The sequence below is a fragment of the Malus sylvestris genome, chromosome 9 (genome assembly GCF_916048215.2).
Source record: "Malus sylvestris chromosome 9, drMalSylv7.2, whole genome shotgun sequence".
NCBI lineage: Eukaryota > Viridiplantae > Streptophyta > Magnoliopsida > Rosales > Rosaceae > Malus > Malus sylvestris.
In genome coordinates this window covers 3009214-3023494 of record NC_062268.1, presented here as the reverse complement: position 1 = coordinate 3023494, position 14281 = coordinate 3009214, and the positions used below count along the sequence as shown (strand labels likewise).

General features: G+C 41.2%; 3 protein-coding genes and 1 pseudogene across 3 annotated transcripts; 2 read left to right on the top strand and 2 right to left on the bottom strand.

The window, feature by feature from the left end:
* Positions 1–896: 896 nt before the first annotated feature.
* Positions 897–3566, top strand: LOC126582516 (uncharacterized). The gene is made up of 8 exons (XM_050246658.1): positions 897–1132; positions 1406–1595; positions 1715–1806; positions 2031–2136; positions 2239–2453; positions 2564–2606; positions 2727–2977; positions 3090–3566. Exons 1-8 carry the CDS (start codon positions 897–899, stop codon positions 3430–3432), a joined length of 1476 nt encoding a protein of 491 aa, XP_050102615.1. The 3' UTR covers positions 3433–3566.
* A 245-nt stretch (positions 3567–3811) lies between these two features.
* On the bottom strand, positions 3812–5468 carry LOC126582515 (AP2-like ethylene-responsive transcription factor At1g16060). Its single transcript, XM_050246657.1, has 6 exons — positions 5162–5468; positions 4963–5060; positions 4792–4865; positions 4648–4698; positions 4473–4549; positions 3812–4353 (listed from the first exon to the last, which is right to left on the bottom strand). The coding sequence occupies exons 1-6, from the start codon at positions 5466–5468 to the stop codon at positions 3812–3814; spliced, it is 1149 nt and encodes a 382-aa protein (XP_050102614.1).
* Positions 5469–6433: 965 nt separating this feature from the next.
* On the top strand, positions 6434–8731 carry LOC126583654 (uncharacterized; annotated as a pseudogene).
* Positions 8732–9212: 481 nt separating this feature from the next.
* Positions 9213–11491, bottom strand: LOC126583665 (AP2-like ethylene-responsive transcription factor At1g16060). The gene is made up of 7 exons (XM_050248163.1): positions 11135–11491; positions 10968–11050; positions 10735–10832; positions 10570–10643; positions 10420–10470; positions 10246–10322; positions 9213–10001 (listed from the first exon to the last, which is right to left on the bottom strand). The coding sequence occupies exons 1-7, from the start codon at positions 11362–11364 to the stop codon at positions 9394–9396; spliced, it is 1221 nt and encodes a 406-aa protein (XP_050104120.1). The 5' UTR covers positions 11365–11491; the 3' UTR covers positions 9213–9393.
* Between the last annotated feature and the right edge of the window lie 2790 nt (positions 11492–14281).

The window sequence follows — 14281 nt, the reverse complement described above, 5'->3', positions numbered from 1 at the left end:
AACAAAGTTATATGGATTTAAATAATTTTTTTCTTACATTTGAGGTACGAACCGTGTTTCCGACGCACCAAAAAATCTCTTCACAAAAGTCTTTCGTAAGTTGGTCCAGTCAAAACTTTAACATAACTCCTTCGTGACAAAACAGTTAAACGGCAACATTTTTACCGTTCTCTACCGTTCTGAGTTTCCCACCAACTTGTAAACTCTTCACTCCCAAATCCCAACAGTTAAGGCTTTGATTCATTTCCGACCACCACCTCCGCCGATGAGCCAAAAACTCCCCGTTTAACTAACACAAAGATTTTAAAGCCAAAACAAAAAAAAAACAGTGTCGTCTTCTTCCCAGAAGCCAACCTCCTCTGCAACTTCCACCGCCGGACTAATACTACGACACCTCTCCGTCAAAAATAATATTTAACAACCGGGATTTGACTGCGCCGTTCGCGGAAGCTTAGCTGCCACGGCTCATTAATGTTCCTGTATGGGTGGGCAAAATTTCAGCCGGTAGGGGCAGTTTTTCAGGTCTGGGTGGGCAGATGCCCCCCTGCCATTGAAAAGATCATGAAGAACTGTACTAGTACTGTAAAAGTATACCTTTGAACTGCTGTGCTCAGTTTGCAGGAAAACCCCATTAATTGTTTTCCAAAACTTACATGATATCCTCTGCCAAATCTGGGAAAAAAATCACCACCATTAAAATCCAAATCTTTCCAAATCAGTGTTACTTCTACACTGCAGTAAAAAAGAGTGCAGAGAGCAGGACTTAGTTGGTTTGATCCTCAGCCGTTTGATCAGATTGACGGTTCAGATTTCAAGTGGACTGCACACTTCTTATAAATGTTGCAGTGGAACTGTGGAAGTCATTACAGCATACTTGAAGAGTAAGCAAATATTCAATGGAAGAAATTGGGCCATTCTCTTCACCATTTCTGCAGCAGCAGATGAGTATGCAACGGAGGGGTAAGTCGCGGTTGCTGCCGCCGCCGGCGACGAGCATCAAGGACCTGAACGCGGATACGCTGGCGCAATGCACCAGCTCCATTAGCCTCCAAGACCTCTCCAACTTTGCCGTGACCTGCAAATATCTCAGAAAAATGGCATATTCTGACGCTATTTGGGAGCGGTTGTTCAGGTACTTCTTCTACTCCTTTTTGTTCTTGTCAAGAAAAAATTTGAATAAACATCACATAGACTACCAGGGGTGTGCGCAAATACCACATGAACTGAAGATATTTCGTTTGGCACGACGAGTATTGGTGCGATTTCTAACGGAGATTGACACATTTACACTAGAAGTAGAGTATTAGTTTAAGCTGACAAATTTTTTAGCTTGGGTGGTATTTATGCAAGTTTCCCAATTTTGTATTTCTTTCATTTGTTCAAAGAAATAAAACTTTCTTTGCAGGGAGCGCTGGCCCCAGAAAACACTACCTTCTGCCATCTCTATAACTTCGGGATTTAGAGAAGCCTATTTATCTCGGCGTATGGATGGGCTGCAGTTCAAGTTTTCCGATCCTTTCACTTTGCAGATGAACACCAACTCAAATCCTTTCGACCAAGTATTATTGACCGAGAAAGATTTAATCTTCTCTCAGGTATATATAGATATATATATATATATATGATCATATTACATCACATTCTTCCGTGTATTTGAATAGCTGAGCGTTTTAACTTTGTTTCGTTTTTTTTGTTATTGGTTGATTGTTGTTAGGGTTCACTGATACGCATGATAAGGCCTGAGGATTGGTTAAGTAGAGGACCCGTCACTCTTAGTGATCACAGTGAAAGAATCACTTGCATGAGGTTGGTTGTGTGCGGTTTTCCCTCGCTATGCCTTATTATCTGAGCATTTTAACTTAAGCTTTTGGGGGCGCTTACAGAGCTCTTGTGTTCCACTTGATATACATTGGTTTTGAGTTCTAGTCGTTGTCTAATGATTTTTAACTCGATGACACACTGTTTATCAACTAAATTTTCTCGGAATGTTCAGGTTTTTTTAACCCTAAGAACCTTGACATAAATTGCAGGTTGTTTCCACTGAATGAAACATCTTTGTATCTACATAAACTATATAAACCGGAGAAGGTTTTAGTAACTTCAAGCGATGATAGTTCCATTCGGCTATGGAGGAAGGTGTGCTCTTAATCTTTTTTTTCTAAACAAATCTATCAAATATCTGTTTCTTTAAGTTTTCCTATATAGTACATGTGATTTCCTAAACCAATATTGTCACAGGGTTATTGCTGGCGACAATTTAGGGGGCATAGTAGCCAAGTTACAACCCTCTCAGATAAATTGTTAGGCAATGGAGCCGGAAAAGTATTTGCAAGCGGAGGGGAGGATGGCACGGTTCGCCTTTGGTCTCTTAGCTTTTTCAGGAAACAGGGCAAGCATTCTTTGGGGACTTTCTTCGGGCATAAAAATCCCATCCAGTTGATGTCAGTTTCCATGTATGAGTTCTTTCCTTGTAATGATATGGACTCATTTGAAAATGTTTCTTGTGATTTCGGTGACACATTTTACTCCATAGTAATCGTATTCATTTTGGTCTTACTTGTAGGGACAACCCCTCTCACTTGGTAACGATTTCGAGAGATTCTAAGGTACCCTTAGTTTTGTAAATCCATTCAACTATGGTTCTTAAGCAATCCGGTCATCCTCTTGAAAAATTATGTTATTTTGCCATTGCCTTTTTGATGATTGATTACTGTGGTTTTTAACAGGTGATGGTGTGGGATACGGAGGCAGCACTGCTTGCCAGTTCTTCGTTTGCCGGTGGGGCGACTTCTGTTCTCGGTTACCCTATAGGCATCAAGTGTCATGAACATCTAGCCTATGTTGCTGCTGGTTCCTCTGTGGTAGCAATCGATTTGAGGACGATGCAGAAAGTTGTCATTGCAGCAGCAGGTGCAATTCTGTATTCTTTTCAAGCAATGCCTTCCAAATCTTTATTCTGCGTAGGCAGCAATGGCAGGTACGACGCATAGAATTCAATTCCCTTGGTTTCATTTATTTTTAATGCCCGTGTTTCGTTTGAGGTCAAAAACCATTTTATACAACTCCAAGTTCATTGGTCTTGTGTGCAGAGCGATGCTTTACGATACAAGGAAAAACTTGGGCACCTTGAATTCAGAACCAATAGTGGTAGATGGTGGACACGGAGGGCCAGTGACGTACTTGCACATGGATCCCTACAAAATAGTTACAGGAAGTCCGGTGGATACGCATTTTAATGTTTTGGACGTCAACACTGGTGCACTGATCAATTCCTTGACATGTATTGAATATGGAACAAATAACAGCACAAGGTGCTGTGCCCTGGCTGTCAACGGGAGTCGAATTGTTATTGGTAGTGTCAACGATGTTGAAGAAGTCGGATGTCTGCTCTTTAGAGACTTCGCCAATGCAAATCGGATGTCTCCTCTTTAGGGACTTCGCCAATGCTTCTTGTCCTGTCTTTTTTTCCAAGGATGATCATGTTGAAAAGTTCTGAAATCCAAAAACAAAGGAGAACGGATGAAACAAAAACTTGAAAGCGTATTAGTCTCAGTCTAATAGTCTTATAGATTAAAATGAGGTGAGATGGAAAATCAAAAAGAGTTTGTACACTCGATGTAATTGAGAATATTACATGTAAGCAATGCTTTACGTGGTTTAATTTACAACGAAATGCAGCACCAAATCTCATGCTATTTACTTTTGATGCTCCATTTCTGCTATTTACAAGTATGAACAAGTTCTGTTTCGTTTCGTTTGTGTCTAAGAAAAGAAACATTTCGAGTCTGAGGCATCCGCTTGTGTTGATTGACTACGCGAAAATCGAGCTTGTAAAGCTATTCCATGTAAAGTCTCCATCAGTGTTGGAAGAGCTAACAAAAGGGCTGCCACCAATTCCGTTGTAGATTATTCCACCGAACTCATCATCGCTATCAGCCTGCGGTTGGTTCTTTGGTTCTTCACCGTCAGTGCTATCATCCTCCGAGAAACTTGAGTTCTTCTGAACCAGTTCTCTGAATACTGAAGATTGGAGGAGTAGGCCAAGCGCGGTGGGAGAAGATGATTTGCTGCTGCCGATAACTTCTTGCTTTCGAGGAGAGTGTACGTAATCAGAGGCAAAAGGATTTGTGAGTGAGAAGGGAGATTCCTCGGTTGTGATGTAGCTGCTGGCCGCGAATGGTGCATTCTTGGGCTTTGTGACTGCCTCTGGTACCTGTGGAGTAGCTATCACGTCGTCTGCTCTTGGCTTCAACCATGTTATGTAAGAACTCCAGTCGAAGTTGGTCACGGCATTGATCCCTCTGTACTCAATTGCTGCAATGTCATAGGCACGAGCTGCTTCCTCTTGCGTACCTGCAACGCGATAAAGGCACATTTCTTAGTAATTGGGAACTCCTTTTTCATTATATTTTCCTGATACAAGCGATATTTGGAGAGAGGTGGATTCGAACACAAATAATGAGATAACTCACCGTAAGTGCCAAGGTAAAGGTACTTATTTCCAAAAACTCTTCCAATTCTCGCTTCCCATCTACCGTTGTGATGGTGCCTGCAAAATATTCATCAAACAGTTCTTCAGACACTTTCTTCATTAGTAATATTTCGCAGGATTTGATTCGAAGATCATCGAAATTTTGAGAATTTTACCTTGCAACTCCTCTGTACTTAGATACACCTCTTGAAAATCCACTGCTCTTTCTGAAACAAAGGAAAAAATAATTCTTTCAGGAAACTATTAAACGAAAATCCTCGGTGAAAGTCTTTCTGAGAAAAGATGTTTGAAGATGTTACCTTCTTAACGAGGCCAAATACTCTTCTTTTGTCACAGATTGCATGATCTCGATTTCGTTGTCGTAGTCAGATATCTGTAAGCAGAATCATCAAGGTTTAAGATCAGATATTTTACGTTAAAATTCTTAGCTTTTCTGAATATAAACTCGACAGACTATGTAAAATTCGTACCGGAAAGTTGGTGAAAGTCGATGCTCCCCAGTACTTAAGTGCAGCTAGATCATATGCTCTTGCAGCAGATTCTTCTTCATCGTAAGCTCCAAGATAAACTGCTCAGTCCAAATAGTCCATTCAAAAGCGCGATACGATATCAGTATCCAGGCGAAAAAAGAAATACAGGTAAAATGCGACGATGAAAGTCATAACCTACCTTGTTTCCCCTTCTTCTTCAGTGTTGAATTCCAAGATAGCTTGTCCCACAAGTGAGCTTCGAATCGACCAGTCCACCGATGCCTGCTGACACCGCGAAATCTTGAGCTTCGCTTTACTGTGGTGGCAGCAGAAGTTTGATCAGCCGGCTTTTGTGCCAACTGCTGCTGACTCTCTCTGTTGCCACCAACTGCAGGCGGGTCTCTTCTCCTTCTCTTGACACACCGGGCCGCCTGAGCCTCCGGATCAGCTGTGCTCAGGCGGCGCCTCCCAGCGATCTCTTCATTCTTCACCAACATGAACTCCATCTCTCCAAATAAACTGCTCCCCTCGTCGTAATTAGATTCGTGGTGGTTGTCGATGTGGTTGCTTGTGCTGTAAGGAAGGATGTTGGAGTGTATATATAACTTGTGTGCTTGTTTTGGATGTATCCCGATTAGTTTTCCGTTGCCACAACTGTTTTGTAACAGAAAACAAAGGAGACGATGATCTCGGAGCATTCTGCGACAACATTTTTGTGTCCGTACTATGTTTGTTAAACCCAAAGACCCAAAAGTTCGATGTGGTTTTTGGATTTGAGTGTTAACAAACGCCAAAAGTGAACCCTAAAATCTAAGAATGCCTACGGATATGCCGATGTGGAAATTTGTAAAAGAAAGAATAGTGTCCACTATTGGAAACACCGATGCATTTTGTTATATAACTCCACGCTTGTCAATCAAACAAATGGTTGAGCTAGCCGCAATTAGATATCTAGCTCGTTTATTTATAAGAGTCGAACTTAATGTGTTGCAATTAGAAATATTACTAAATTGTGATGCTAATGATAGTGTTTGATTTTATGATGTTGCAATGTGAGTTGTGTTATTACTCGTAACGTGTTTATGTAAGTAAATGTTCAAATACTTAGAATCGCTTACACACACCTCTATTAATTTTTTGTCATTTATTTTCTTCAATTTATTTGACCCGATGACCAAAAATTAAGATGAGTACTTGAAAAGCATTACCTTGTATAAAAACACTTAAAAGTGATTTTTTAAAAAGTGCGGGAGCCTTGTGCACTGGATACGACATTTAACTTGTAAGTGGACTTACCGTAAGCACTTTTGAGTTTAAATTTCGACATCATTCTAGTAAACATATTTTTGGATTTTATTTTATTTTATATTTGATCAAAAACGCACTTTTAATACAAAAAAGACTTGTAAAGAAAAGTGCTTTTTGAATATTTTTTGCTCAAGTAAGTGCTTTCTGAACAGAAAGACCCCAAACAGAGCCTCATTTTTTTCCCTAAACAAGAAAAAACAAAAGAAAAACGAAATTGAATGCAGAGCCTCAGTCTGAGGCCCTCAGACCACCAAACCGCACAACTTCATTTCAGTCCATCAAATCGGTGAAATCAGTGACCTCGATGACCGCCATGGCCACCACCATGGCCGCCACCACCACTCTCCTCCTTCTCCTGATCCTAACCGCCGCCATAACCACCGCCAGCTCAGCTCCGATCCTCGGTCTCGACACCATCCTCACCCACCAATCCCGCCTTGACCGCCATGCCACCAACGACTCCTTCCTCTCTCTCTCCTCCTCCCTCAAAAACTCCCTTTCCCATTCTTCCCCTCACTCCCACGCCCACCACTCCCTCATCTCTTCCCTCCTCTCCCTCTCCCTCTCTCTCTCACTCCACGTCCGCCTCGTCGGCCCCTCCTTCCCCTCCAGCTCCACTGCCCTCCTCTCCTCCTTCCTCTCCGCCGCCTCCCAACCCTCCAACCACTTCCACGTCATCGCGCCCTACGAATCCCTCTCCCACCGCCTCGCCGTCCAGCACTCTCTCCACCTGGGCGTCTCTCATTCCCCCTCTCTCGCCTCCCTCCTCACCAAAACCCTAAGCTCCGACTCGCCAAAACCCCTTCCAGCCTCCGATCGCCGCTCATCTCAATCTCCTACGACTCAATCGACCAAATCATCAAGCAGGACTTCGAGAAGGAGAAGCCGGTTCATGGGGTTTACTTATATTTTCTCGATTTGGGTCAGCAATCCAAACCCTATGCTTACAATTACGGATCTGGGGACTCTTCCCCTGCATTCACCAAGTGTTTGGGCAGCATTTGGACCGGGAAAGACCGGTATATCTGGATCGATTTGGGCGCCGGACCTGTCGATTATGGCCCGGGGCTTTCAGGTGATGGGGTTTTGCCCAGAGGCGAATTTCATCCGTTGGCGGCGTTGCACGGCCGCCCAAGGTCTCAAAAGGCGTTGCTTGCTAACTTGGCATCCTTGGTTTGGAGTGCTTACCAGGTTCTTCTTGTTCCCTCTTTGAGAATTCCTGTTCAGTTTGAGAATTCATTGATTGTTCAGTTTATACATGTTTATGGGTCCGATGGCGGTAAGGACTCGAGTGGTTTGGATTGGAAATCGATTGAGAGGACCTTTATGGATGAGGCAAATAGTAATGGTTTGTTGTTAGGGGGTCAGAGTTTGAGTTTCAGGACTAATAGGGTGAGTTACTCAGATTGCCCGATTTGTTCATTTGCGATTTCGAGGTCTATTAACTCGTATACATCGAGGTTCTTGTTTGATAACTATACTTTGATTGCAAGTGAGTATTTGGACTCGAAGCGATTGCATCAAATATTGTCTGATTCGGCTGACGAGTTTAGGAGAGTGGCAGGGTTCGCTGAGGAGGCTTTTGGTCGAGTTCTTCCTGTTTATGTGTTTGATTTGGACTACAACATGCTGTTGTTGCTCGATAGGTATCACCAATCGGTTGCTTTCAAAGACATGGTTATTGCAGTGAGGACAAAGAGCACGCAGACTGTGAGTGATTATAGCTGTAACGGGCATCATGTGTTTACGCAAACAAGAGAGCTTGAGAGACCGCTTGTTGGTTCAATTTTGCAGAGCATGTGGGGAGTGTCACCAACCCATATGCTCTGGAGCCCTAGGCACAATACTACATTGGTGGATTACACATGGAGTATCGGCCAGACTCCATTTGGGCCATTCTCTGAGATTTCATCCTTATCATTTGTGCAGAAGGATGCTGCTCGGAGAAATGTTCTTTTGACAACAATGAATTACAGCATATCAACTGCTGTAGATGTTCTCGAATCCTTAGTTGCACATGGTGGGGAAAGAAAGCTCCTCAAGCGTAGTCAACACGTTGAGTTCATACAGAGGTGGAACTTGTTCAAGTATAAGCTGGACAAATCAGTCTCTGCAATGTCACTTTTGGATTTCGAGATGGCTTTGTTTTATTTGCAGGCCTCAGACCACGACCTATACGCCATGCAGTCTCTCGTCTATCAAGCCACCCAAGACGTGGAGGCGTCCCTTGTATGTTTCAAGGACCCACCCGTTCCATGGAACGGGATCTTTATGGTGGCATTTGTTATCATTTTTGCCTTTTATCTTCATTCTAAACGAGATAAAGTCTTTCGAAATAAAAGTAAGCAATTTTGAAGCTTAGAGGAAGTGAAGTTTGTATCGTTTGAATTCAATACGACACTGTATTTCTGTAAGAAACATGATTCGTATCTCAGGCACTAGTCTTCAGTTTTGCTCATAACTTCACTGCATTTTAATTTCTTACTTTGCCCGTTTACTTCTTTGAGTTCATCACTTACCGAATTACCACCAACGGTATGCTGTTCGTTGAATTCTAAGGTTCGTGTTACTTTTATGGTGGCGTTGTTTCTGAGTTGTTCTTTTAGACCGACTTCCATGTGAATCGTTTATACAACACAGGTGTAGACGATCTGTGGAACCCAGTGTGAGACCATAGCAGATGCGAGCTAACACTAGGTTCCACGGATTGCAGAAGTCCCAGTTGGCCAAAAAAAAATTGAATGGAAGTGTTTGGTGCAGAAACGGAATAGAAATGAACTGGAAAACAGAGATCAAATGGTTGAACTTACAATTGTGCTGCACTTTTGCGCAAGAACCATTGTTGTACTTGTTGATTTCACGTCTACGCAGGCTCAAACTCACTCGAAAAGTTCTTTCGTTTTCGTGTGATTAGGCATAATTCAAACCAAGGCAAGATGAAATGATCGCAAATCCGAAAGAGTTTATAAATATTACATTCCCAAAACCATAAACTCGACGTTATTAAGGTGTCTAATTTACATCGATATGCAGCATCAATCCCAAACTATGTACTTTTGACGCGCCGGTTTTTACAAAATTTTCTTCCCGTACGAACAAGTCCTTGGTCTGTTTGGCATTCATCTAAGAAAAGAAAAATAGAGAGTCAGAAGCATTTGCCTTTGTGGGTTGATTGAGCAAAATAGTGCTTGCGATGTTGTTCCATGGATTGTCGCCGTCAGTGCCGGAGGAGCAAACCAAAGGGTTTTCGCCGGTTCCAGCATAGAAGATCCCACCATACTCATCATCGCTGCCAGCCTGCGGTTGGTTCTTTGGTTCTTCGTCGTCAGTGCTGTCATCCTCGGAGAGATTCGAGTTCTTCTGAACCAGCTCTCGGAAAATTGAAGATTGAAGAAGAAGGCCAAGTGCGGTGGGAGAGGATGACTTGCTGCCGGCGTTAAGATTGGTGCTGCTTCGGGTGACTTCTTGGTTCCGCGGAGAGTTCAGGTAGTCAGAGGCAAAAGGATTGGTGTGTGAGAAGGATGTTTCGTCTGCAGGGATGTAGCCGTTGGCCATGAATGGCATGTTCTGAGGCTCTGTGACTGCCTCTAGTTCTTGAGTGGCTATAGTGTCGCCTGCTTTTGGCTTCAACCATCTTATGTAAGAACTTAAGTCAAAATTGGTGACGGCATTGATTCCTCTGTACTCAATCGCTGCAATGTCGTAGGCCCGAGCTGCTTCCTCTTGCGTACCTGAGATGACATAGAAACACATTGCTCAGTATGTGCAAATTCTATTTCTTATGATTTCAAAAGTCCATGGAGCGGACGTCTGTTCTTTAATAAAGAACCGATTGTTGATATATCATCAATAATGCGTTGATATATCGTTTTTAATAAAGAACAAACGTGTTGCACAAATTATTTTTCAGTTCCCTCTTTTGTGAAAGCTTATTTCCCAAATTCCAGCTAGTATTTGCATTTGAAGATAACTTACCGTAAGTGCCAAGGTAGAGGTACTTGTTTCCGAAAACTCTTCCGATTCTTGCTTCCCATCTGCCATTGTGATGGTGCCTGCAAAATATGCACCAAATAATCATCGGAGACTAATCTCGTTAATAATTTTTCGAAGAATTTGATTCGAAGATCATCGAAATAATAAGAATATTACCTTGCAACTCCTCTGTACTTTGATACACCTCTTGAAAATCCACTGCTTTTTCTGTAACGAAAAAGAAACAAATAATCTTTTAGGATACTCATGATCAAGGAAATTCCGAATTGAAGAAGTCTTACTGCAAAAAGATGTTTGAAGTCGTACCTTCTTAACGAGGCCAAATACTCTTCTTTCGTCACAGATTGCATGATCTCGATTTCTTTCTCATAGTCCGATATCTGTAAGCAGTAGGGTTTTTATGTTAAACTTCTAAAGGAATGCAAAAACACACAACTTGCCGATCAGATTCGATGAGCAAAAAATGCGTACTGGGAAGTTGGTGAAGGTCGATGCTCCCCAATACTTAAGGGCAGCTAGATCATATGCTCTTGCAGCAGATTCTTCTTCATCATAAGCTCCAAGGTAAACTGCTCAGTCCAAATAGCCCATTCGAAAGCGATGCGATAGAACACAAGATACCAATACCAGAAGGATAAATAATTAAGCGTAATGAAGTAAAACTTCAAATAAATAAATAAATAAATGAACGTTATAATCTATACCTTGTTTCCCCTTCTTCTTCTGTGTTACATTCCAAGAGAGCTTATCCCACAAGTGAGCTTCGAATCGACCAGTCCATCGATGCCTGTTAAACAAACAAATTACCTTAATATATGTACACACGAAAGGAGAAACCAGAAAACCATGGAAATTTTTGTTCCGTTCTAACCTGCTGACACCACGAAATCTCGAGCTTCTCTTCATGGTTGTAGCTGGAGTTCGATCAGCTGGCTTTTGAGGCAACTGTAGCTCACTCTGGTTGTTGTCAGAACTAACCGCGACTGCAGGTGGGTCTCTTCTCCTTCTCTTGACACACCGGGCTGCCTGAACCTCGCGGTCTGCTGCACTCAGGCGGCGCCTCCCAGGGTTTTCTTCATTCTTCACCATCATCAACTCCATCTCGATCAGATTCTTTTTTTTTTTCTCTTCTTTCTTTATTTCTGTGGTTGCTTGGAACTTGGAGGAAGGATTTGAACGTATATATAATTTGTGTGCTTGTTTTGGATTTAGGCTGTTTTTGTTTTGTGTTGCCACAACTGTTTTGGTCAAAAAACTAGGGGAACGATGAAATCAAAGCCTCTAAGAAAATTTTGAATGTCTGTAGACTGGTAAGTAAACACAACGATCCAAAATTCTAATGGATCCATGTGGTTTTGGAGTTGCTCATATGGCCGGTTCGTTGCTAGCTACTGCATGCTGTTGTGCTAAGATAGCACCAAACCCGTTGGAACCAACTCAAGCTAACCCACAGGAAATTTATCAAATGAAATGCAAGAACAAAATATTAAAGACACCAAGATTTTAACGAGGTTCCTCAACAGTCAGTGTAACTGGAGTACGTCCTCGGAGCAGTAGGAGCTCACCCAATAATCCACTATCAACCAAATGAGAGTTTACAAAGTGTTGACAATCTCACAACCCAAAAGCCCAATACACCCAATAGCTCTCACACACCAAAGAAACAAATAGAGAGGGAAATATAGTGAATAATTTCCTCTCTATACAAAGCTCAAAGCTAATACACAAATACAACTTTGATTGAGTGAGTACCAACAAAGAAAGAAAATCACCTTTCTTTCTTCTCTTCAAAATGGGGCTGCAGCACCTCTGTTTTTGCTCTCATTTTCTGCTATGTTTTTTTCCTCTCTTATGGCTTCATTTCATAATTCATCAAGGCATTTGACACATCTTCAAATTTCACAGTTTCTTTACCATGCATAATAGTGGTAACAAAATGCTCATAAGAGTCCGGCAAGGAATTCAACAATATTAAGGCCTTATCTTCATCCTTAATATCCTCATCTAAATTTAACAAGTCGGCAATCAACTTATTAAAAGCATCAAGGTGTCTAATCATTTTTGTACCTTCTTTGTATTGGAAGCGGTAGAGCTTTTTCTTCAAGTGTAGCCGGTTCTCTGCACTCTTCGTCATATACTTGTCTTCCAATTTTTGCCACAACACACTTGCTACCGTCTCCCGCATCACAAAATACTTCTGAGTTTTTGCAAGGCACAACCGAATTGAAGAGCAAGCCCACAAATTTAATTTCTCCTACTGCTCCGAGGACGTACTCCAGTTACACTGACTGTGGAGGAACCTCGTTAAAATCTTGGTGTTATTTTCTATATTGTTCTTGCATTTTCATTTGATAAATTTCCTGTGGGTTAGCTTGAGTTGGTTCCATAAGGTTTGGTGCTATCCTAGCACAACACATGCGGCATGCCAGTCATATCATATGCAAGGTTTTATGCCAGTTTTCTTGAAGGGTTTTCTCGTCCATTCATTAATGATTAGATAATCATTTATTTTTACCATATTTCAAACTATTCAACTTTATGCGAGGAGGATTCAAACTCGGGCGCAATGAAATCAGCTGACACATTGTCGTGATCAACTGATTTAATCTACATATACATGCACGTTTCTTATGAACTGACTTGATTCACATCTACAGTGATTAGATAAGTTAAACTCGACTAACTTTTCAAACGTCAAAAATAAATCCCAAATTTTATCCACTGTTTATTTGTGATTTGTAAAACTCATAAACCCCATTTTTCTCGTATTCTACCAGCAATATTTACAGTATGAGATTATTTGATGTCACTAGTTATATGCAACTATGTCTCTATCTAGTCACATGATATAAGAGAGACACACACATAAGCACTGTAAAATGTAACTGGTGATCGGACAAGTTTAATTACTCGCATGTCGAACAAGTTTCGGGGCAGCTGGCACGAAGGTGACCAAAACAATCCAACAAACATAACAGACAAAAAAAAGAATGCGTGTGCTGACCTTGGTCATTGACATCGACCAGCTGCAGGTTTCCTGCAAATTAGCCAACCATGTTTATCTTATTATTTTTATATATATGTATATATATAACCATAACACTCTACCAAAATCAAGATAACCACTTTGAAGATGGAATGTTTGTAGAAATAATGATTTTTAAAACTGTTGGGCGGTTTCTGATTCTGGCATTCCTTAGGGCTCATCGGAGAGTTTGGACTGTTTATGTTCAATTAGTTTTTAATTAATATGTTTAATTACATTCAGATTCGGATGCTTTTTTGAGGCTGATATCTATGGAGTTTGCTCCCTGTACGGATCCGACGGTGTTTTCTAGGAAATTAGATGCTTTGAAAATAATAATATTCTTTAACAACAAATATTGTTGTTAATATTGTTATATATTATTTTACAGCTGATAAAAAACTTGTTAATTGTACTATCAGTATATACTAGCAAAATGCGGCTCGATGTTGTGGGTTTTAAAATTATTTAAGATGATGTTGTTGGTTATATACATGTAGTGTTGTATTTAACCGATTAAGAATGTCTTCTCCTGTTTCTTCGAATCCAATGGACTATTTTTTTACCTAAGTATACGAAAAATTCAACTAAATAGGAAAACTGAAAACTAATTATTTACTTTAAAGTAAGTTTGAATACCCGCCAAAACAAAGAAGCTTACGGAAAACCAATACTTGCTGAAACCCCCCCTTCTTCCCAACTCAAAAACCAGAAAGGCTTTGGGCTTTATGAACTCGTTCTTTGGGAAGGTCGTAGTAAGTGATCAAACGATCGGGGTTTAGGGTTTAGGGTTCGGGTAATTACAAGATCAAGCGGTGAAATGGGTGTTGCTATATTGATCATGAGTCTCCGTCGCCTCTAATAAACTTGGGTGAAATTTCGGAGTCTTGGGAGACATTACGTTACCGAGTACTTGAAAAATATTGGCTCATTGCTTGCTGTTGCCATGAATTATTTTAATTGGAGGACTTAGCTACGTTCTGGTATGTCACG

Excerpts from the sequence above, each read along its gene's own strand:
- LOC126583665 (XM_050248163.1), bottom strand. The coding sequence starts at position 11,364 with ATGGAGTTGATGATGGTGAAGAATGAAGAAAACCCTGGGAGGCGCCGC. Across the intron at positions 10,833-10,967 it reads GAAGAAGAAGGGGAAACAAG|TTTACCTTGGAGCTTATGAT; the intron begins GTATAGATTATA and ends TGGACTGAGCAG. Across the intron at positions 10,471-10,569 it reads TATTTGGCCTCGTTAAGAAG|AAAAAGCAGTGGATTTTCAA; the intron begins GTACGACTTCAA and ends TTTTCGTTACAG.
- LOC126582515 (XM_050246657.1), bottom strand. The coding sequence starts at position 5,468 with ATGGAGTTCATGTTGGTGAAGAATGAAGAGATCGCTGGGAGGCGCCGC. Across the intron at positions 4,866-4,962 it reads CGACTTTCACCAACTTTCCG|ATATCTGACTACGACAACGA; the intron begins GTACGAATTTTA and ends TTCTGCTTACAG. Across the intron at positions 4,550-4,647 it reads AAGTACAGAGGAGTTGCAAG|GCACCATCACAACGGTAGAT; the intron begins GTAAAATTCTCA and ends AATATTTTGCAG.
- LOC126582516 (XM_050246658.1), top strand. The coding sequence starts at position 897 with ATGGAAGAAATTGGGCCATTCTCTTCACCATTTCTGCAGCAGCAGATG. Across the intron at positions 2,137-2,238 it reads CCATTCGGCTATGGAGGAAG|GGTTATTGCTGGCGACAATT; the intron begins GTGTGCTCTTAA and ends ATATTGTCACAG. Across the intron at positions 2,978-3,089 it reads TGCGTAGGCAGCAATGGCAG|AGCGATGCTTTACGATACAA; the intron begins GTACGACGCATA and ends TCTTGTGTGCAG.